Here is a 22,877-nt window from a genome sequence, read left to right as displayed (position 1 = left end):
CCTGAAAAGATGTTCTCCCTCAACATTTTCTTCAATACATCTGGGAACATTCATTCACACATTTCGTCTGACATTAAGATAAATAGACTACGCTGAGTTTGGATGTTTATGTGCACATAACTTTGCTCTTTCCTGCAACCTCCTGATTAGCGCTCGGGGACAAGCAGACGGTAGATGCTCCTTGGTAGTAAAAAAAACTTTTTTTTTTTTTTTTATGGCACACACTATTCAACCTTCAAACTCTCCCGCATTGAAAAAAAATAAACACTAAATCTAACTGCTCTCTCCTCATAAGCAATCTGGCAACTCCTCGCTTTTATTTGATCCACCCATCAAAAAGAGCCGGAGAGCCGTTCAGGGTTTTCTGCAGTGCCGTGAGTGAATGATTAAATAAATGGAGGAGCGAGTGACGGAATGAATGACATGAGTGAGAAACAAGCGCATGAGTGAAAGAAAGGAAACAATCTGTGACAGTGAACAGAGAGGAGAGAAGAGATCACAGTTAGGATTAAAAATACACTCTGGAGACAGGGTTAGCAGAAGAGCACATTGATTCGTCAACGTTAGTAAATGAACTCGGTCACGTTTGTATTCCCATACTTGTGAGGACACACAGTTGCTACGGTTAAATATTCCTTCAACTTCAGTGATGCGAAAATTGTGCGTTTTCACGTCAAACTTTGTTGTGTAAACTGGGCCAAAGTCTACAATAAATGAATTAGTTTGCTGTTTGATGTCAACGTGTTTTCTCGTTACTCCTCATCTGTGTGGCTCCTGATCTTTCTCACTGTTCTCTCAGCCCAACTGGAACAGCAGAAAGTCTCCACCTCTGTGTCTGATTCTACAGATGATCCTTCCTGGTAAAATGATTCTTTGCTTTTCACTGTTGTTATTTGTGAGACTGTTAAGTTGTTTTTTTTCTGGAAAAGTACTATTAGCTGTTGTTGTTGGTGTTATACAAATAAAATCAAATTGTATTCCTTTAAAAGACCCTTTATTGTCTGTAGCTCCCGACTGTATTGAAAAAAAACCCCATCTCTATATTATTATGTTTTGCAACCATCCAAAATGTCTTCACTCTGGACATATGTGTGTAAAATAAATCCAAACAATGTCACTTGTGAGGTGTAACATTTTAAAGTGTCCTCACAAGTATAGAACTACAACGGCACATTGTGCTGCACTGAATAAATCCACATTTAGTCCCCGCAGTTAACAATTATCTTGTTCACCCATCTATGTTAGCGCTCTCAGTGGTACTGAATCACCCCCTCACCGGTTTGGAGGGGTTGTCCCCCCCGCCCCCCTGGGTGTCCCGCGGGAGGCGTGTGCGTGAGGAATGAGGGCTACTGTCTTTGCTGACGTGCCCTGAGTCAGCAATGTCCACGCCGCTGTCCTCGCTGAGGGTCTGTCCACTGTCTGACAGCTGAGACAGGGCTCCACCTATGGGTGGATGGGGTAGGGGGGGGGGGGGTACAGACACAGTCAGGGATTCTCAGCACACAAAGCAACATCATGGCACCCGAAACTCACATCAAAGTCAAAACAAAGAGATGCTTAATTCCTGAAGTGAAACAAATCAAACATCTAAAAAAAAAACAACAACCTGTTTTTGTAGAGTAGTAAGAGCTGATTAAGATTAGTGATGTTGTGCCTGCAGGAGCGGTCGTACACACTGTGCTGTGTAATTGCTCAATTACACACATTAAGCCCAAGTAAGCACATATTTGAAGAGATTACACAAATAACATTAATACTCTTCTTCACAGCTGACACTGCATGTTTAGTGACAATTTACAACTCTTAGAATTTGCTCAGGATCACTAAATGAATTGCAACTGCGCCAAAATGAATCTCAGAATCTCAGTTTTAGAAGCATTTTTGCATTTTCAAAGCCTTTATAGCACCAATCCGCAGATCAAGGACCAGCAGCATGAATATAAATATAAATAGGTTTTTGGAAAATGGTCAAATATGCAAATATCTAAAGACTCTTTCAGCTGTTAAACACATCTAATTGCAATGATTGTTCTGAAATGTTCAAGCACTTAAGATGTATAAATGCTATGCACTACGGCTAGAACTCGTACTTGTACTTGCATCCCTAATTATTGTTCTTTTGGGGTTTTTAAGGTTTTGTTTTGATGGTCACATGTAGAAAACCACATGATCGTGCAAGAAAGAAATAGTTTTCGTTGAAAAGCTAACTCACTGAATTGTGATGGACTCTACCCTATCTTGTTCAGGCTCTCCCTCGTGGAAAAGCACAGTTTTGTGTTTTACAACTTTTTGCAGGCCCATCAACATCGGACTGCAGTGGGGAATTGTTTCAACACTTCTGCATTACATCCTAAACACGGGCATGCACCAGTTTTCCGAACTATAGAAGACAAGCTAAAACATCCACACAGCACTTCCTTATATACAGTGGGAAACAAACCCAAGAGAGTTACTGTCAAAAAATACAATCAAATGCTCATTTTACAGGGGAAAATTCATGTGGTGACCAGGAGATACCTTATCAGTCATTGCACGTATGATTTATTTATCTATTTTGGACTGGTGATACAAATGAGTCCAAGTCAGCAGTTTTCCAGAAAATCAGGTTCTGTTTCCTCTGAATTCTTCCCTTCAACCCCACTACAGTATGTTTGAGGTTTACATGGTTATGTTGCGGCGTTGTTCTTGCTGAATCTTAACGTTTCTCACCTCGAGCTTGAGGCAGCGGCCGCACCTCGTTGACGTCAGGCTCAGCGTTGGGCCTGTGGACCTCCACCGTCACAAACTGCTGCTTGGAGCCCGGAGACAAGGCGGAAGCAACTTTGGACAGAGACAAGGGTTTGGCGGGCAGGGCGGGCGGCGGTGGGGGAGGGGCGGGGAGCGGTGGGGGAGGGGGCGGCTGAGGGGACGGGGGATGCATGGCGGGTCTGGTGCCTCTGTTTGGGGACTGTACCCTGGGGAAAGGGCCGATGTCGTGCTGGGCGACCTTGGCCAGCTGAGCGGAGGCCATGTGCTCTTTCTTTGGCGGCGTCGTGTGGTCTTTCTTCTTGACGGTGGCGTACTCCCGGGACGGGTCCCTCGGGTGCTCCCGCCTGCGCCGCGCGGAAGGCGAGGAGGGGCCGTGTCCCGGCTGCTTGCCGTGGCTGCGCGAGGCCGGGGCGGTGAAGTACAACCCCGAGTGGGACGACTCAGACGAGGGGCACTTGTTGAGCACGTCTCGTCTAGTGGGGCGCCTCTGAACCCCCGGCGGGGGCGGAGGCTTGAAGGAGGGGGGGGACTCGCCTGGGGCGGACTGAACATCATCCTGAAGTGAGAGCATATATTCATCATCATTGATTACGGGTGCAACAAAGCTCCAGGCCAAATGATGGGGCTGAGCTTCCAGATATTTAATTACATCATATTTAACAGCTGAGTTAATCGGGTAATTTGTACTGGCTTGTATCTCCGTTGCAAAAGAAATCTCCATCTTAATGGGATTCCCTGGGAAAATGAAAATTAATGATACCCTGTGAAGAGTTTAAAGTTTTTGCAAAGTTGAGAAGGTTCAAGAGGTTTCTTGATTTTCATAATAATAATAAAAAAAAAAAAAAACAAGTGAAGAGACACAGCTGTAATCGTATCACGCTCAGGGTTTTGGGATATCAGCAAGATTCAGTGAAAAGGAAATTGGAATTTGTCAGTGCGGAGAGAGTTTGATTTGACGCAAATAAGACGAGCATCACGGCTGAATGCTGCTTCCAATCATCCAAGCCACGATCGACATTAGTGTCTTTGAAACTCACAGTACGAGTAGAAAAAACCCACTAAAAGCAGAGAAATTGATGTCTTGGCGTCGTTTCTAAGAGACTATTGTTACCGAGGAACACAAAGCCACGGTATTGTGTAAGAATATCTTTTCTAAGAGGCCATTTGGTGACCCAGCTGTCAGTCAGGATGTCAGGTCTTGTTTTCATCGATACAACAAACCACAATAAATCACTGAAATAAGAAATACTTGAACACTCAGAATCACAAAATTGATGTTTGGGATAAAATGTATTTGGAGTCTTCTTGAGGTTTGTTTGGCTCATTTCCCACTTGTTATCATGGCAGCGGTGAGAGGAGTTTAATTTTCTCCACACAGCAATACGATCTACGACGTGATAAAAAGCTATTTTAGATTAATTGACAACTGAGTCAAACGGTCTCATAAACTAGGAGGCTAATTCTTGAATTATATTGCATAATATAGTCCATGGTGTCCTGGTGTCCTTGGCTCGAGACAACAAAAATCATTTGTCCTTCAGTGGTTGAGGCTATTTAAGCCAAATTTCAAAGTATTGATATTGCAGTCATGAAAATAAGACCATTCAAACCTCCCCGGATCAGTTCAGACAAATCTGAAGGAACCCACGACATAGTTTTTTGATATTGTGTTCACCACAATGGGACAATTCAAGATCACAGTCGTCTTGATCTCTGACCGCCCGATGCAAATCACTGTGTCTATGAGGGAAGTGAATTTAAATACATTGACTGACGGTGGGCCTGAAACACTGCAATAAGAGGAACGAAATGGACGACCAAAACATAAAACCTTCTGCTACATGACTGCAACAAAATAACTATTAAACACAAAATAAAGGTGATACATTTACCATTTGTGTTCGAGGGCCTCGTTTACAAACGTAAGTTTCAAGTGAAAGCATGTTTTCGTTTCACATTAACACAGCAACGTTTTTAATACGACGTCCGTTTACCTGGAAACGGCAGAAATGGTGAAAACAATGTCGTTTTCATATTGATCCTGATTCTGCACATACTGAGCACGTGCAGAAGAACTATTACGGCGGCAGAGTATCAGCATTTTCAAAAGTTTGAATTTTTTCCCCGTTTCCACGGAGATGGAGCATTTTCGAAAAGTTCCACCTTGAGCGCTGCTTTCAAAAAGCTGCGTCTTCATTGGCTCTGAGCACCGTCGTTGAGTGAACGGATTGATGAATGGTTTGCGAACAGGGCCCAAGTTCAGAAAGAAGGTTCATCTGATTTCTTTTGTTGTACCTGAAAGAAAACGTTTAATCATTGTGTATTCTCTAGTTTTTAGCTGATATTTCATTCAGTATTAGATGTTTATGACCTATTCTTGTGTTCATGCAGTTCATTGTATTTGCCAGCAGGGAGGGAGAGTGAAATCGTGTGAGGTTAATGAGTGCAAGCCATCTATAGTAGATGAAGAAGCTGAACTTTGTCCCAGCTGGGAGATGAAGCTGCATTTTTTTTGTGTGTTTTCTCGGTGTTACATTGTGACTTGCATATTGTTCCGTGTCCTGCTGGTGATTAGTAAAAGTGAATGCTTTTCACGACATGTCGCTGTTGTCTGAGTGGTGTAACACTTTCCTGATGCCAATCAGGCAACATCCGGTCAGCGGTTTAAAAAAAGGCAGCGGTTTTCGAACCACAGATATTTAGAGTAACGCCATACGCATGCAGCGAACACAGGTTGTTCAAGCACAATGTTGATACTAAAAAGAAAACACCAATCATGGATTGCTAAGAACTGTCTGTTATGCTCAGAATAAAGTCATATAAGCCACATCATAGTCTCGGCCTCATCTCTGTCGTCACAAGTGCAGAAAGTGTGAATCAATTCTCGCAGCACTTTACGAAACACCTTAATTGTGTGTGTTGAGCACGGTGTGCTGGTGCGGCGCGTCCCTCCTCCATTTTGTTTAACGCCATCCGCAGCAGGTTGGACTCGTCGCTGCTGTCGAGTCCAGCTGAGAGCGCCGCCACACAAACTCAACGGTGGAATGAGCGACTGAAACATGATCGCTGGTTTATGGAGTGAGACACCGAATGAGCGTAAAATAAAGGTCATCAAAAGGAAACGTAAAGGCATGACTGGAGACGTGGGCATCGTTGGATGGCAGGAGACTCGAATTCTTTTACTTTTGTTCTTCAGAAGCTTGGTTGTCGTAACATAACTTGAGATCTATTTTTTATTTGGCTCCATTGAGCAGCCTTCAGGAGGAGAATCACCCCAACGCTCGCTAAGATCGCTTTTTTTCCCCCCCAGCGGCACAAAAGCTCCTACTTGTTCTCATTCGGTGCTGAATGAACCACACAAAGCCCGCAGGTCAACCACATCTATCAATCCCGTTTTCAAACACATTTTGCTGCTCACTGCTCCCTTGTGTCGGATCCGTCTTTATCAGGCCGGAGCAGTTGGCGTGGCTCACCAGAGAGATGTCGGTCAGGAGGGTTTTCAGGCTCTCCGGAGGTTCCTCCTCGTTGCTCTCCACGATGCTGTCATTCTGAGAGAGGAGGACACAGAGTGAAGGGGGGTGGGGGGGATTTAAGCACGAGGGGAAAGGCTTGTGAGCAGATGTTCAACACAGATGTGTGTTTATCCCAAAACAAATGCCAAATTAGATTTGGTGGATGTTCCACTTCTCCTCCCCAAAAAAAAAAAAAGGATGGAAAGACATCACTTCTGTTTGCTTTTGCTTTGCCAGTCCTAAAGACGATATGAAAAACAAGCAAACGAAGCGTGCACACGCTCACACACACACACACACACACACACACACACACACACACACACACACACACACACACACACACACACACACACACACACACACACACACACACACACACGTGCACACACACACACAGCTATAATGCCGTTTTCCCCCAAACGCACATGCTGTGAAATCGATGAAGAAACATCAGCTCAGTTCAGAGCGGGAGCTGCACGGCCCCGAGCGGTGAACTTCACAGAAGGTCATGTGCGGCAGATCTCAGATAGATTTCAGCGCAGAGAGATGCTGCCCTTCATTTAACTCCACCGCTAAGCCAAAACAAAAGCCCCGTCAATTCAGCTTAATTACCCCCCCCTGCCGCTGCGTGTGGAGCACTCACAGCCTGCTTATTTCTGACGAGAGTCAATCACACATGTGAAGATGCTCTAAGTACTCAGAACGCTGTGATTGAACGGATGAGCTGAGGTGAGGAAGGTTAAGCAATAGGATCCTTGTGCAACGTGGCCTTGCTTCGCAGCCTCCACGGAGGAGAATCGCCGCTGTAATCTGCTATGATTAGACGGAATACTTCGTGCTCACGGTAAACATGATGTGGCAGAAGATGATTGGTGCTTCATTACCTTCCTGCGGTTGGTCTGTGCAGCACGAGAGCTATCTCAGAGGAACCTTGTGTATTTACCATTGACGTGACATAATTCTGGCTTGTGTGGTTTCTGTGTCTCATATGTAGAATAAAGTAATCTTCAACCCCAACGCTGCTGTTTTGATGCCCATCTCAGACCACCAATGTTTTAAAGCGTCTTGGTGGAGGTGACTGAACGCTGCTAGATACGAGGAGACAGATGAATTGGTGAAAATTTGCCAATCAGTGAAATTCATTTGAATGATTTTCTTGCAATGTAAGTCATGTGGATAAAAAAAAAAGTCACACAAACTTAACATTTGAATAATGTTTATGAAGGCAATTAGATTTAGAAAATGGCAGCTCTTCAAACAAAGTCCAAATTAATATTATTTTGTGTGTCTGGACCCTCTGAGGCTCGGACAGAACGTCATTTATATCACTACTCATAGAAGAAACCAAAATATCCCGATTCTGTGCATGTCAGTGTGTTTATGTGGTGGCATGGCTGTGTGTCATCTCCCAATTGGAAGGGTGCATATTCGATTCCCAGCTCCACTTGTCTACCTGCAGAAGTGTCCTTGAGCAAGACACTGAACTCCAAATTTGCTCCAAATGGATGTGTGAATGGGTGAATGTTATTAACAATGTAAAGTGCTTTGGAACTGCTCAGGCGGTTGAAAAGTACTAAATAAAGTCCTTTTACACACGTGAGGTTGTGAAGAGCTTTTCCCATTGTTGGAGAGGACAAAGCAATCCAGATTAATGGATTAACAGGATGACAGGATCAACAGCTACTTTTTCCACATCGAACACTACAGACTGCAAATTGACCCAAACAAACATGGAGGAACTTTGCCTGGTGGACTTACTTGACATGTACTTCACATATCAAGAGCTTCAATACACTGCAACCCAATTATTCTGAGCCAGTTGATTTTGGGAGTACAGCAATTGATCCGAACCAAATTCTCTTGAGTTGTAATTCCACGCATGCATTCCTCTCATTGATCGACACACAGAGATTTTCCAGATCTGGTAGTAGCAGATCCCACTCGACGCCGCAAATGTGGTTTCCCTCCATTGTTTCAGCACGAGATTGAAATAGTAGGGGCATTGCCTGTTTCCCAAAGCATGCCGTCTTTTATGTTGCTTTTCAACCTCCTGTGCTCTGTGCTCCGACTATCAGGACAAAAATAAAGTCCATTTGAGCATTGAGCTGCCTCACAAGTTCACAAACCGGCACAAGAAGCATATGAGCGTGACCAGGTCTCTTGAAGTGACAGATGAAGGATCCTGACGCAGGTGAAGATTAATAAAGACGTCTTGAGATATAAAAGCCGAGTACTGCGTATGTATAAAACTGTGAACTGCATAAAAATTGGAATAAGATGCTAAGATTTCAAATTACTGTCACCATAGACAGACATGCATCAATGCAGTGAATTAAATTGGAATCAATGCAGTTTGAATCAAATTCTAACCCCCCCCCCCCCCCCCCCCCCCCCCCTCCTCACAAATCATTTGTAGAAGCAGAGAAAAATGTCTGGGACATACTTTGTTTTAAGATAATCTTTCCAAAGCAGCAGATCCCTCACAGTCAGTAACACTTCAGATTGACTTGAGAGTGTGTGTTATCAAGGATGAACTGACCAAACTACTGAGAATACTTTCAATCCAAACGTACCGCAGAAGTGATTTCTGTCTGCATTAAAAAGAAAAATTCTTCAAACATAGTTTACTACTTGTATAATCTGGATGGCATTGAAAACCCACCTCTGCCTTTTAGCAATATCCACCTACAGGTTAAAAAAAATAACTAGATATAAAAAAAATTATGAGCTTTGTTCTGAAAATGACAAGGTTAAGAGGCTTTTCATGCCAGGATTTGAGGATGTCATTAACCTGAATGTCTTCCACGGAGGCAAAGAGAGCAAAGAGAACATGGGACGAGAGGTTTTAACAGACATCAGTGAGAAATTATACACTTGTAGAAAAATGTACTTCCTATCAAGACATAGATGAGAACACCGTGAGAGTTATTGAGAATGCAACTTTTTGAAAACGTTCCAAGTGTGTAGAAAATGGCCTAAAATGCAAATGTCAGAAAAGACTCGAGCTCTTTTGAAAATGTGCTGCTGCATATGTGCACTATGACCAGAGTAAATACTTCTTTTGTGCATGCGTGAGTAGTTGGACAAAAAGAACCATGTTTCCTCCAGCGTGTCATGACTCCCAGTCCATGTTCTCCTGGGACTTGGTACTTTTATAGTTGACAGTCACAAGTATCAACAATCTAACTTTGTCATCAGTCCATACGACGAGTTTGCGTGTTCCCTTTCTAACAACAGCACCCACTACTGGGCTGATATGCTAACTACATCCTTTTCAATATTTCTGCTGTTGCTGTTTAAATGGACATCGTTTTCAAAACATCGCCATGTGAACAAGAACGTTTTATGAAATGAAAACGCAACGACGACGCATTTTCAATAGAAAAATTGTACAAATGGGGCCCATGTGTAGATATACGTATTAATTTGAAACAGCTGACATTCTTCAAATATATTTGGAAATTCATGAATATAGCCATATGTGTATATTTTTGTTCTGTGCATTGGTATGCACATTACAAAGCATCTGGCTTCTGGTGCAGGGCAGAAATCCAGTGTTTTCATTCTGCTCAGCTGTCTAATCTGCTTTAAACAGGAGTCACCCATGAGCCCAAAACAGCACAAACAGATGCATAGAGCCACACGGGAAGAATTCAGGCCTCCATCCACACACTTATGCAGTCCTCACTCATGCAACATCATGCAAAACCCATGTGAGGCTTTTGAAGGAGAAGGACTGTGTGTTAGGTTAATGTGCAAACAGCTTCTCTCTGCTGTCGGCTGAGACCACGTGTTTATGTGTGTGCGTAGTCATGTTGGTGTGTACAACCATCTTCAAGTCACCAAACAGGCCGTTTCCCAAAGATGACCGACAATCAAATGTGTTGACGCTCCTTGACTTTCATCATAAACTATACAAATAAACCTCCCGATAAGCTACAACTTGGATTTTATTTATCAAAAAGGGTTTAAAAACAGGGTAATATATTAGTAATATACTGTCCTGAAGTGGCCCTGAACTACTTGATAGAAACAATATTTTCATTTGTGGAGAAATAACAAGGATATTGGGATTGTTGTGTTTGTGTCGTCATAGCAACTTCACCAACCAACCAAACAGCCAACCAACCAACAAAATCTGAAATATCAGATCCATTACAACACTCAGAGTAAACAATAATCCCTCTTCCAGGTGATGTTTGTAAATGTTTTTCTGATAGAAATACAGAAATCTGCACCTCAATGCACTTTGTTATTACCCGTGTCTGACAAATGATGGTTACAAAGTGAAATATATATTAACAGAAATGTAATTATCCACTTCACCTCCTGAATAAAGTCTGTGTCATTTCATTTTCACAGCCACAAGGTTCAGATATGCTCTCTGCAGGTTATGACGGAGATGCGCTCAGATAGGAAGGTAAATGCTGTCATTCTGACTGACGTTACTTTAAACCTGAAACCTTAACATCTCACACTCTTCACACTCACAACCTTCGGGTGTATTTCTTCTATTTCCACGGGTAACAGAACAACATATCCAAAATATACTGTACATACATACTGTTCATTTCATTTCCCTTAATATCACCCCCCCCCCCCCCAAAAAAAAAAAAAAGGATTTCAATGGAATGAGAATGTAAAGATGTCTGTACTTCTGAGTGAATGTTTTATTTTTATTGTAATGCATGGGTCTCATCCACATGAAAGCAAGAACAGGATAAAAACAAAACCTCTTAGCTATCTCATTTATAGATTTATCTAAAAGCAGGTCACTTTTAGTGAATATCAAGGCAGAGAAGGAAAAAAAGGGAAATATGAACACTGCAAACAAATTCACTACAAATCCACAAACCAAGGTGAGAGCTGGAGCATTCCTACCTCCATCATATCTATCAGCCAGAGTAGCCTCTCCTATAGAAAAGGAGGACGAAGTGAGGTTGAGGGGAAAAAAAAACAAAAAACCGACATATCAAATATTCTGGAAAAGTCTTTTTCCATCTCAAGGCATTGAAACGTGTCACTGTTCCACTCAGCAGAGTCCTCGAGCAAATCTTATTTACAGTGGAATCTGTTCTGATCTATAGAAATGCATCACGCCGCCCTCAGTGACACTCACACTCTGTCACACACAGCAAACAGAAAGAAAAAGGATCCATGAGCAATCTAAACATCAAGCGGCAAAGACCGGAAAAATCAAAAGCCAATACTGAAACGCATCCATCATGAGTCTGAGTGTTTCTTTGCCCTCAAACGTGTTCAACATCCTAGTGTGATGCTCCGGTGTTTGTGCAGAAATAAAGAGGTGGGACTTTACAAAAAGGAAATAGGTGGTGCTCAAAACTAATATCTATTTTTAGAACGGAATATGGAGTGAACAAGACAAACACATAAAATAAGCGGTCAATGTAACAGGTATAATGTGCAGCTTATTTATGAGGACATACCGAACTGACTTCTGCTTTCCAAATAAACCAGGGGTGTCAAACACATGTTAGTTCAGGGGCCACATGCAGCCCAACTTCACCCTGAGTGGACTGGTAAAATAGTGTCATAATGACCTTTATTTTAACATAACATTAACATAATCGCGCATTATGAAAATGTTATTTTTAGGAGAGAAAAAAACAAACAAACTAAGGAAAATGACTCCGATCTTAACACAAAGCATATTTTGATGAAAGCTTTTGGAGCAATGGATTCAATGGAATGTCCAAAGAACTTCTCCTGTCACTGTTGCATTAAGCATATTTTTACAACCTCGGTGTCAAGTCTCAGTGTTGTATTGTGTTGTGTTGTGTTGTGTTGTGTTTGCTACTCTTGAGCAATTTGTTGAAAAAAAAAATCTATGTTTTCTATTACATTTTTACGATTTATTTGGTGGTTTTCAGATTTCCTGAAATAAAGGTTACTTACTAATATCCCTCTGGTATTTATTCTTATTGTCTAATGATCCAAAATAACAAAACCTACATAAGAGGGACAATCTCCAGGAAAATTGTCAAGTAAGCCTCACGAGTGAGCTGAGCCACACTGAACTCACACTGCACGTGAGCTCAGTGTGAGTTCTGTGGTTATATGGCAGGAGAATTTGGTCTCCTTATATGGTACATTTAATTCATGTGTTTTATCTGGGAGAGATTTTATCCTCCGCCGTGATAAAAAAATGTCCACGAAGGGCAGATGGCTCTCCACCATCATCACTGGTACGTCACGTCGTCTGAGCAGACCTCATATTAACGGAGAACACAGCAACAGGGACAAACCAGAGTTCATAAGCGGAGCGTACCCGTGCAGAGCTGAGTGTGGTGTTGGTCATGAAGCTGGCCGAAGACGAGGTGAGGGTGTCGGGGTAAGACACCATGGACAGGGAGTCCGGATGCAGGCCCGTGGCTCCGGCCGTCCCCTGTCGAGCTTTCAGTGCCTGGATCTCACGGCGAAGCACCAGGCCGTCGAAGCGCTCCAGGTCCTGCGGGGTGACGAGGCCGCGGACTTCTGACAGGAGGGAGAACTGAGAGGGGGCAGGCACAGAGGGGAGGAAACAGGAGGGGAGACCCAGGTATGATGGAACACACTTGGATGGAAAGCAAATAATAATGTTAACCTTAAACCACAAACAGATGAGTTTCCTTTTTCAGAATTCCTGTTTTAAGGCTGAACATGTGTAACCATTAATAGATAGAGCTTCTGAACAATTTACTACAAATTGAAAAGTGACTGTTACTTTAGAAAGTAACTCTTGCATCCCCTAATCTGGCCTGTGTTAGGTTAAGGTGCACGTCAATATATTTAGATTTAGTTAGAGCAAGATGGAAACCTTTAATGTTGTTGACTGAGACACCACTTTCCTGGAAACCGGATCTTAGGCCCTGTTTACACGTTTCAAGTGAAAACGCAATGTTTTTGTGTTTTCCTTTTAGAAGAGTTTTGGGTTTATACAGCAGCGTTTTGAAAATGATGTCGGTAGACACGCTGAAAACAATGTAGTTTTCATGTCGGGCCAGTAGATGGTGCTGTTGTTTGTTTTTGTTAATGAAACCACACAGGTGTGAGAAAAATATGCTAAGAACGTGCAGATCAGTTACTCCAGCCGTGGTACCTTGTCAAAAAAATTTCACCTTGGGAGCCGTTTTCAAAAAATTGTGTCTTCGGCGTCTTCGGGGACAAAAACACGACAGAGATTTTCTGTTGTCATGTCAGCTTTAGTGAAATGGTAACAAACCTTTTCTTCACTTATATGTATGTATGTTTTCCAGGGGTAAACGTGTTTTTAGTTGCTTTGCTGACTGCCATTGAGGGAAACAATACACATGGGTTGTCACAGTTTTATCATCCGCACAGTTTGTCTGAGCTCTCTGTAATCTCCCCTCGTGTTCAAATGTGTACTAACACGTGTTTATGAATAATTTCAAATGTTGATGTGATGTTCAACAAAAGTCCACGCTGTTTACAAAGAAATAAGACTGCAGCCAAATGACACATCTCTTTTCCAAGCAGTAAAACTTTATTGCCGAATGTAAACAACATCTGTTGCCAAGTTCCAGCTGTGAAGTGGCTGAGTCACGACTGCAGACTGAAGGTCCAGTGATATTTCAGAGCTGCAGCCTTGGCCCTTTACTTCTGAATTTTATGAGGAAGGAAATTGTGTGGAATGGTGAAAGACGAGTGAAAATTATTGGTGATTACTCTTTTTTGCCATAATTAGACAAAAGAAAAGCCTAATCTAACTTCTAATAGAAGCGTTTATGAAGAACAATCCACTAAAGTCCTAATCCTCTCTGAAAGCCATTAATTTGAGGAGCACTATGAGCTTGAGATAAAGTTTCACTATTCAGAAACAATAGACTTAAACATCACCCATTAATGGTCCCCTTGTCTTGTTTCATTCACTTGAGAAAAGAACAGCCGGTACTGTTAATCTTATAATGTAGAGCAATAAAACCACTTGTGACAAGTTGTTAGACATGATTTACTAACTGGATGAATTTGTCCCAGCAGTTAGTCTTCAGCTTCCTTCAGCTTTTATGATGCACCATATCAAGCCTTATTATATTTGTTTTATATTACAGACTGAACAAAACTATGCATCAAACTAAGTCCCCCGCTTACAAAACATTTTCAAGTGCAAATGAAAATGTATTGTTGTGCATTATGTGTCAGTTTACACAGAAATGGCGCGCGGAACTACTGAGAACTCAACTTTCGAAAACATCTGGAATCCACGGAAATGGGAGAAAACTCAGCTTATTTTGAAACGTGTGTATGCTCATTAGCAGCAATCACAACAATGTTTCCTCCAGAGTGTCATGACTACCAGTCCATTTTCTCCTTGTTTTCAAAATGTTTTTGGAAATGAAAACACAAAAACAATGCGTCTTCACTTGAAGCGTTTCCACAGGTGTGAGGCGAGGCTTCCATTCTGCGCCATCGGTCCCTCCAAACCCCTCTGGCGTGTCCACACGAATTCTATGGAAGCTTCCTTGCTGTTGTTAACCTAATCAGTTTGGTTTTATGATCAAATAATTCAACTCGCTCCTAAAAAGCAGTCGGTCGAAATATTCATCAGCTCCAATCACAGTGCTCACTTTGTTGCTGTCTGATTACAGATGGAAAGCCGTATGCAAATGAGATCAACATCACAATAAACATGCATGGAACTGCAATGGAAGTCGTCACTGAGAGCAAGAGGAGACAATATGGAGGTGCAACAGGCCATTACTCTCCCTATATTGATTTTTGGCTTCTATCTCACTAAGTACTAACACAATAAACCACTATTGCTACTTATGTGGTTCAAATAAAGTCACAACCAAATATAATGCATCATTAGAAATAAATTTTACCTGAATTGCGAATCGATAAAGACACTTATGCACCCACAAGTAGATATTAGTGACTAAGCGTGGCAATAAAAACATTAAAAAAAATGAGATTCACCTCCTCAAATAACTGAATGAACAACCTACTTTACATGGCATCTGAAGAATTACCATTTCTGAACCAGCTGGCACTAAACACAGCTGGGTCTTCTGCATATCTACTAGGAAGTGTCCCAAAGCCGGATTTAAAAATGAGTGTCTGAACAATAAATGAACAAGCTGATACAACAACGTTCTCCCAGGTTCACCTCGCTGCCTCAGCTCAGTTCAAGACATCCAGATAACAGCGACAGTCATTTCCACCTTGTTCAATACTTCCCATCATCGTCACGCAACCTTTATGCCAAGGAGGTGTAACATTATACCACCGAGGCGTCTCTCACACAATAACAGAAACATGGACGGAGAAGTCAACAGAAGCTCGTGAGTTCTGCCAGTGAGAATTACTTTTGTCGTTGTTTCTTTGACTGAGCCTTTTTACAAGTGTTGGGAGCTGTTTTCTTTTTCAGCAATACCTTGTCTAGATTCTGAGAGTGTAGGTGGCTGCTTCTCCATACTAGCAATGTGGTGAGCCTCTCAGCAGTCACGCACAGACGAGCAAGCATGATGATATCTCTTGTCACAGGTCAGAATCTGTGGTCTTACGCCGTATTGGGTAAGGGGTTTACGGAGGGTGCTCAGCCCGTTGTTCTACCACATGAGATCTTGTCAGAAAATTCACATCCGCCATCCTTTCACTTATACTACTAAAACAATTCTCTCATGAATTCTCTGAAGGTGTGGTGTAATGTGAAGTACAGGTAAGGCATGTAATAAGAGTGTATTAAAGAACGTTGTCACCTCCACTTCAGAGGAAAATGAAGCAGAGGGTCATCGTCAGGCTTTCTTGAAAGTTCCTTTATGACATGGTCATGAGATTCAGGAGTGTTGAAGCTGCCAGTTAAATAACGCTCGCAGGAACAAGGCCTGACATGGACCCGACTGGACCTCACTGCTCAACTGCAACCCTCAGGAGACTTTTGAACAATTGGTATCAGGTCTTCATTTCTGATTAAATGAATCCAATCATGTGTGAGGTATCAAGTGGAAGCACTGAACTTTTGTTGCATTTTGGGAGTCTGTTTACATGACAATAACGTTTGTAACCACTGTAAACGAGACTTTTTGAAAGCAGCTCCCAAGGTGGACGTTTTTGAGAACGTTCTGACTACTTGTAGATGACGGAAATGCTGCTACCGCACATGCGCACCACGGCCATTTTAAATAGTTCTTATAAACCTGCATGAGTCGATGGACAATAAGAACAATGTTTCCTCCAGAGTGTCATGACTCCCAGTCCATATTCTACTGGGACTTGCCGGTTTTATAGTTGTAATAACAATCCAACTTGGTCGTCTGTCTGCGTTCATCCACTGTTAATGTTTAGAATGTGTTTTTCTCTGAGAATGTGTGTGTGTGGTTTCACTACACAAAAAACCAGCAGCACCAACTTTTGGCAACATTCTAACTACACCGTTTTCAGAATGCTGCAGCATATTTTATGTAAAACAACATTCTTTGATTCTTAAAAGTGAAACTATAATGAAAGTGACCAGGATTAGTATACACCTTCTTGTATTGCAGGAAAAAAGAGGCCTACAGTTGCCTAACTTACAGTTATACATTTTTAATAAACCTTTTAAGGAGTTTTTGTAAGAGGATTTACAAAAACCTTTACAACATTGACCTATATGATTCTAATAGTTCCCAAGGGAAAAGAGGTTTTGTAAAAACCTGTCGAGGCATTTCTTTGGACACACGGATGAACAAAAATTAGCGTGCGGTGGTCCAACATTTGTAAAACACCCTCGTTTTGGCATTCAAAGAGCTCAGATATAAGAAAGGATTTCACTTTCCCATGAACAGATTTCTGGAGGCTTGTGGTACAGAAAGAGAAATCTTTTGGAATTTATTGTGTTTCTTCGTGAGGTAAATCTACGTACAGCCTTGTGAGAGGAAAGAAAAACAAAAGCAAAAAGCCTGGGCATAAATCTCTGAATGGCTCAGAAGACTTTGATCAGGTTTCACAGCAATCACACACAAAGGCTGGGCAAGAGTTGCACATTCTTACAGACAGAAAAATTTATTCCCTTTTGATCTTTTCTGTAGCTTTCCCAGACCGCTGTAAGCCCCCTCGTAGCTCACCTTGGCATGCGTGTTTAGCAGCTCAAACAGCGCCATGACCAGCTGCTCCACGCCGATGTGCCCGTCCCGGTACTCCTCCACGTAGTAGCCCATGGTCTGACGCTCCGACTCCGTCAGTAGGTGGCGCGCCTGCTCCTCCAGCATGGCCCGGGACTGGTTCACCAGACTGGACAAAGTCACCTGGGAGCCCGCCACTCCCTTATAGAACGAAGGCTGGGGTGAAATGGAAGGAAGAGACACAAGGTGGGAGAGGACCCTCAGGATTACTGTGCACTTCATTGGTAATTACCAACACTATCCCAAAAGGTACATTATATATATACTGTACACACAAAGGCCAGTAATGGAGCTTTGTTCCATGATGTTTTCCTCATGGTAGCAGCCATCAGAGGATGAATAAACTGTGGCCATAAAGAAACAGTTACAATATTCAAGTGTTCTATGATATTTCATCAATGATCAATCAATAGCAAAGTGCCAAAGTGGGATAAAATATCTGTCACACTGTTCCACTGTTCATGTGCTTTTACATTGCTCACTGCACAATGTGAAACACTTGTGAAACCTCCCACGTCTGAAGCCACTGAAACTGGTTTGATTGATGTATTTGACAACAACAACTGATGTCCCATCATTAAACATCAGGCTACTGCTTTAGCAATTCGCAGAAGCCTTTCCTCTTGTGCTCAGTTTGGCCTCACACGCCACCATCCGAGATCCGCTCCCCTCTTGAGCCGTTCTAATACAATATTATACTTTCACATCAAGGTGGGGGCCAGGAAATATCGTCTCAAACATTCAGGGGTCTCAAACTCCCGGCCATCAGAAACGACAGGATTCCGATGTGCCAGTAATGAATGTCTCCGTCAAAATGTCTTAAAATGACTTTGTTGTATTTGACGTTATAGAAATGAAACTGAACTGGATTGAATTGAATCAAATCAAACCACAGCGGCTGAAACCAATCTAAAGCTGGGCAAAAGCCGCAACGTACATCACTGGACAGGTTTCCCTTCGAAGTGCAAACACACAGTCTCTCACACACACATACTTAAAACCATTAACAGACACTAATTACTCTTTCAAGCATGTCTCTGGGCTGTGGTACTTAGTTTGAGTACACAGTAAATAACTCATGCAATCGGAGAAATGCTAATTCTGCAAAGAGAGTAGAATTGACTGTGGCCCCATTGCATTCAGACAGCAGTGCTCAACACACAATGCTTCACAAACCAAAGCATAAAAATATATACAGGCATACACCTATATTTAAAATGAAACAACTTCCTACTGCTCGTAACCACAACTCTAAGCTCGTCACTTCCCACACACTCTCACAACGGTGTAATTATAAAAGGCGATATAGCAGAATGTTAAACCCATGAATCTATGAATCTACGCATATGTGCTTAAGATCTGGAGCGTCACATCTGCTTGGACAGTGTTTTCAATGACAAGTCACATTTATATAACAACAGCCACATCGTTGCCACGCGACTTGTTTGCCAGCCGGTGGCGTCCCGATCACTGTACTAAGACACATTTAGCGCATTGTCCCCAATTTTTTATTTATTCAGGTGGATGAAAACACCACAGGGAAAACTAGAGGCCAAGCATAAAAGTGGAGGTGGCATTCAAATTAATAGGAGATATATGTTTAGGACAAGACTGAGGGGAAGATGAGAGAGAAAGACGACGTGGGTTGACAGGGTGATGGAAAATGCAAACAGCACGAGAACAGTAAAACACCAGAAGAGGAGAGAATGGATTATGGAGGAGGAGAGAAAAGATGTAATGGGAAGATGTGAAGAAAAATACGAGGGAGAATGGTTGGATAAGCAGAAAAGGAGGATGGAGAGGAGTTGGACGGACAGGATTGATGGTTCATGGAAGAGGGAGAGGGCGCGGGAGAGGTGATAGATAGAGGAGAGAGGGGAGATTGAGGGAGATAACTGTGGAGACCTGGAGGTGAGAGAGGAGGATTATCTGGAACAAAGGCTGAGAGCGTATCACGACCGACAGAAGATGAACAAGAACATAAATTACACCCACGCTCAGCGAACTACCAATCAGTCTTCCCCCCCTCCAAATGTATAAATTACCACGCCGCTTCCCTCTTCCTGCTGTCCTGCAATCATCCATTACTGCTCGGTGGCACCCGGGCTGGAGCTTCCAGCAGGACCAGAAAACACTGTGATGTTCACACATGTGGGTGGCAGGTTTTTGCTTTTTCTATGGCTTTCGTATCTGTCTCCTGTGGTGCCAGCTGCTTTCTCTGCCAATCAGAGCACTTCAGACCCTGCCAGTATCACTTCTCCTCTCCATGTCGGCTCCTCTCTCCATCTCACCGCCTGCTTCCTTTTCTTTTTCACAGTTATCTGCTCACCCGCATGCGGCTTTTCCTTAATTAACTCCTTAATCAGAGGCGGCACTTCAAAGTTGCTGCTCCGGGGTCCATGTCTGCCTGTTTTTGTGCGAGACGGAAACAGGAAAACGAGACAGGCCTTGGCGTTGTCTTTCAGCCTCCGCTGCCTTCACCTCCTCCTCAACTCTCACAAAAATCGGTCCAAGCTACACTGGATCTGATTTCTGGACTGTCAACATTAAGTTTCCACATGTCAGAGAATATCAGTGAGACATTTTGGCAGCTGTGTCTTCCAGAGCAAACTGTCTTCCAGTCGTAGGGTTGATGCTTCAATCCCCAATCCCACTGGGGAAAAACAAAAGTGAAATCTTTTAACTGTTTTTATATTCGAGGATCCAGAGCAGACCAGAGAAACTTCCCAATACATTTCATTCAAGGTTCCTTCCTTTGTATCTCTGGAGATTAGGACTGACCTCCAGGATTTGGCTTCACTGTGATGGTTTGGCAAATGAGATATTGGAGATGGTGACATCAGTCTTTCTTAGTCCCTGTTTACATAACATTTTCAAGTTTTGGAAGTCCGTTTACAGGTAACTGTTCACAAAGCACTGAAAAGTTGTTAATTAAACATAATCCAAGGCGGAACCTTTTCAAAATGCACCAACTCCATAGAAACAGCAGAAAACCCAAATTTTTTAAAATGTTCAGGCTCCACAAAATACTGCTACTGCGCACCATGGCCATAGTAAATAGTTCTTCTGCACATGATCAGATGGACAATCACAACAATGTGTTCCTCCAGAGTCTCGGTCCATATTCTTTCGGAAATTAGTCGTTTTAGAGCTGACAGTCAACACAATAACAATCCAACTTAGTCATCTGTACATATGAATGTCCGTGTACTCCCATTGTTAATGTTTTTAACTTTAACAATGTTAATTAAAAAACAAAGAGCAGCACCCATTAGTGGCCCAACATCATTTTGAAACTGGTTGCCATGTAAACACAAAATCCTTTTGAAATGAAAATGCAAAAATCATACGTTTTCACTTGAAACGTCACGTAAAAGTGTGTTTACATGACATTACAAAATGTTACATAAGTGTTATTTGTAACAGTTTGAGGGAAGTTGCAGGGGATTTTATAACTTTGAAGCAATAAGATTTTTTTTTTAACGGCACCCATTTGGATTTTCAAGGGAAGTCGAATTTTCCCAGCATTCCCATGTTACATTGCTTGATTTCATCTTTTGGTATGTGTACTACAGAATGCTCCATATTAGTGGTCTTTTTTACCCAGTTTGTAAAACCACCATGGTCTCTAATTTCAGAAAATGCTTCACGAGAGCCAAATGCTGGACAGATCACCAATTCTCACTGACTTAAAAAAGCAGGAGCATTTGAAATACAATCATTCGACAGTTTCCGAGCTGTGGGTTAGATTCAAGAATGGGTTTTATGTGCAAATTTGATATTCATAACCCTGGTGAATGGAAAGTGAATTTGCCCCAGCAGTGATCTCTAGTGCACCCCATGGAGGGCCGGGACTCCATGTTGGGAGTACCACTTGAAGGTAGAGTTAAAAGTCTTAAGTGTTGAAAAGGCTTCGCAGTGAATTGTAATCCAATGTAACTTTGAAAGAGAGCAGAAATGCTTGCTTGTAATTAGATAGGAGACGTGTTCATTGCCTCAGCAGTATTGAAATTACCTGCAAAATATAGGAAAAAAGCTGTATTGTTGCAGCGCTGTCAATGTCAATCATATTGCAGTAGCTAGAAAAATACAGCGACTGTATGTTGGGTGTGTGGCTCCAGGCAAAGGAAGCAACAACTGTTCATTGCTCAAGGTGAACTGTTGTGTTACGAATCTTAATCACTGTGATGCTCACTGAGTGACTTCCTCTGAAGAGTCCGCGTCCCGGTGACTTAACTCAAGGGCACGGCGGTTCACTCCTCCAGGACGGCACGGGCCATGTGAGCAGTCCGGCTGTCGCTCACTGACGAATTGGAGGGCAGATCGGCACTTCAGGGAGCTAATGGGATCGGCCGTCACTCAGTCGAAGTGGAACACCTGCGGTCTCGTGTTAATGAGGTCTGCCCGAGAGGGCGCCGCGCGGGGACGGAGTGAAAACACGCTGTTGCCGTAAGGCCGCTGCTTTACAAGGTAATGAACATCTGGTGACGCTGCTCACTCTGCTGGACGCCGGCCATGTCTGAGGTCATTCATTGGCCGGGCTTGTGAAATGCCAGATAAGCTGATTGGTGCTTTTATCGCAGTGACAAACAACATTGCCGATGACCACTGCCCGGGGCCAATCAATAGCAAGCCAATCAGATTAAGTTGGCTCCAGAACCGGACAAGGTAAATGTCACAGGCCTCGTCTTTGCAATAATTTGACTTCATTCATCAACGCAGAGCAAGAAAGATAAAGCTTCGGAGCGGAAACAGTAACTGAGACTTCACTCTACCGGGTTTAGCAGAATAACAATGCGTCGTCAGACTTCACACTGATGTACTTGCCAGCGCACTTCTTCTGCACCTTATTCATCAGTAACTAAAAATAGTTACTGTAATGACTTCTACATAAAGGCTTCTGGGTAAAAAAAGGCTTTTAAGAGGGGCACACGGTGGTGAGAACCCTCTTTGTATGAACAAGCAAACAAAAGAGATGAGTAATCCTCCTGGATTCAAGGAGGTTGCTGGAAAGAAAAAGAACAAAAAATGTTCCACAAATGAAGCAAAAGAGCCGACGTGGGGCTAAAATCATCTACTTTGACGTGCTGATATAACAAATCAGTGTGGTACGTGTGTGTGTGTGTGTGTGTGTGTGTGTGTGTGTGTGTGTGTGTGTGTGTGTGTGTGTGTGTGTGTGCTTTCTTTAGATGCGAGATATGCAGAACGCAACAGCTGAGTGTGGCGGATTGACGAGACATGAATATAACCAGGAAATAGCTCAATTTACATATTTCAAGCACTCAAATAAAATACATGTTTTGCACTGAAACAAACAGAGAAAGATTGTTTAAATTAAATACTAATGTCCATGGCGTAGCACAAATTTCCCAATGCGTCTTGTTTCCTTACCACACTTGTCTTATAGACAAGTGTGGTAAGGCAATAAAGTATTGCGTTATGACGCCATATGACGCCACCAAATCAGACTATACCTATCACCAGACCAGATCAC

General features: G+C 42.6%; 1 protein-coding gene across 1 annotated transcript in view; it reads right to left on the bottom strand.

Annotated features, from left to right (window-relative positions):
* Positions 1-22,877, bottom strand: part of whrna (whirlin a) — a gene marked incomplete at both ends in the record, with an annotated part of 220,151 nt that overhangs the window by 12,768 nt on the left and 184,506 nt on the right. Inside the window, 6 exons of the mRNA XM_080509813.1 lie at positions 1,277-1,443; positions 2,710-3,304; positions 6,222-6,296; positions 11,145-11,177; positions 12,553-12,774; positions 17,327-17,539. Of these exons, the coding sequence (XP_080365939.1) occupies positions 1,277-1,443; positions 2,710-3,304; positions 6,222-6,296; positions 11,145-11,177; positions 12,553-12,774; positions 17,327-17,539 (1,305 nt within the window). The remainder of the gene's footprint in view (positions 1-1,276; positions 1,444-2,709; positions 3,305-6,221; positions 6,297-11,144; positions 11,178-12,552; positions 12,775-17,326; positions 17,540-22,877) is intronic.

The sequence above is a fragment of the Blennius ocellaris genome, assembly GCF_963422515.1.
Source record: "Blennius ocellaris genome assembly, chromosome: 15".
In the NCBI taxonomy this organism is placed as follows: Eukaryota; Metazoa; Chordata; class Actinopteri; order Blenniiformes; family Blenniidae; genus Blennius; species Blennius ocellaris.
The sequence above is the reverse complement of the archived record's forward strand: the minus strand, read 5'-3'. Positions and strand labels throughout refer to the sequence as shown.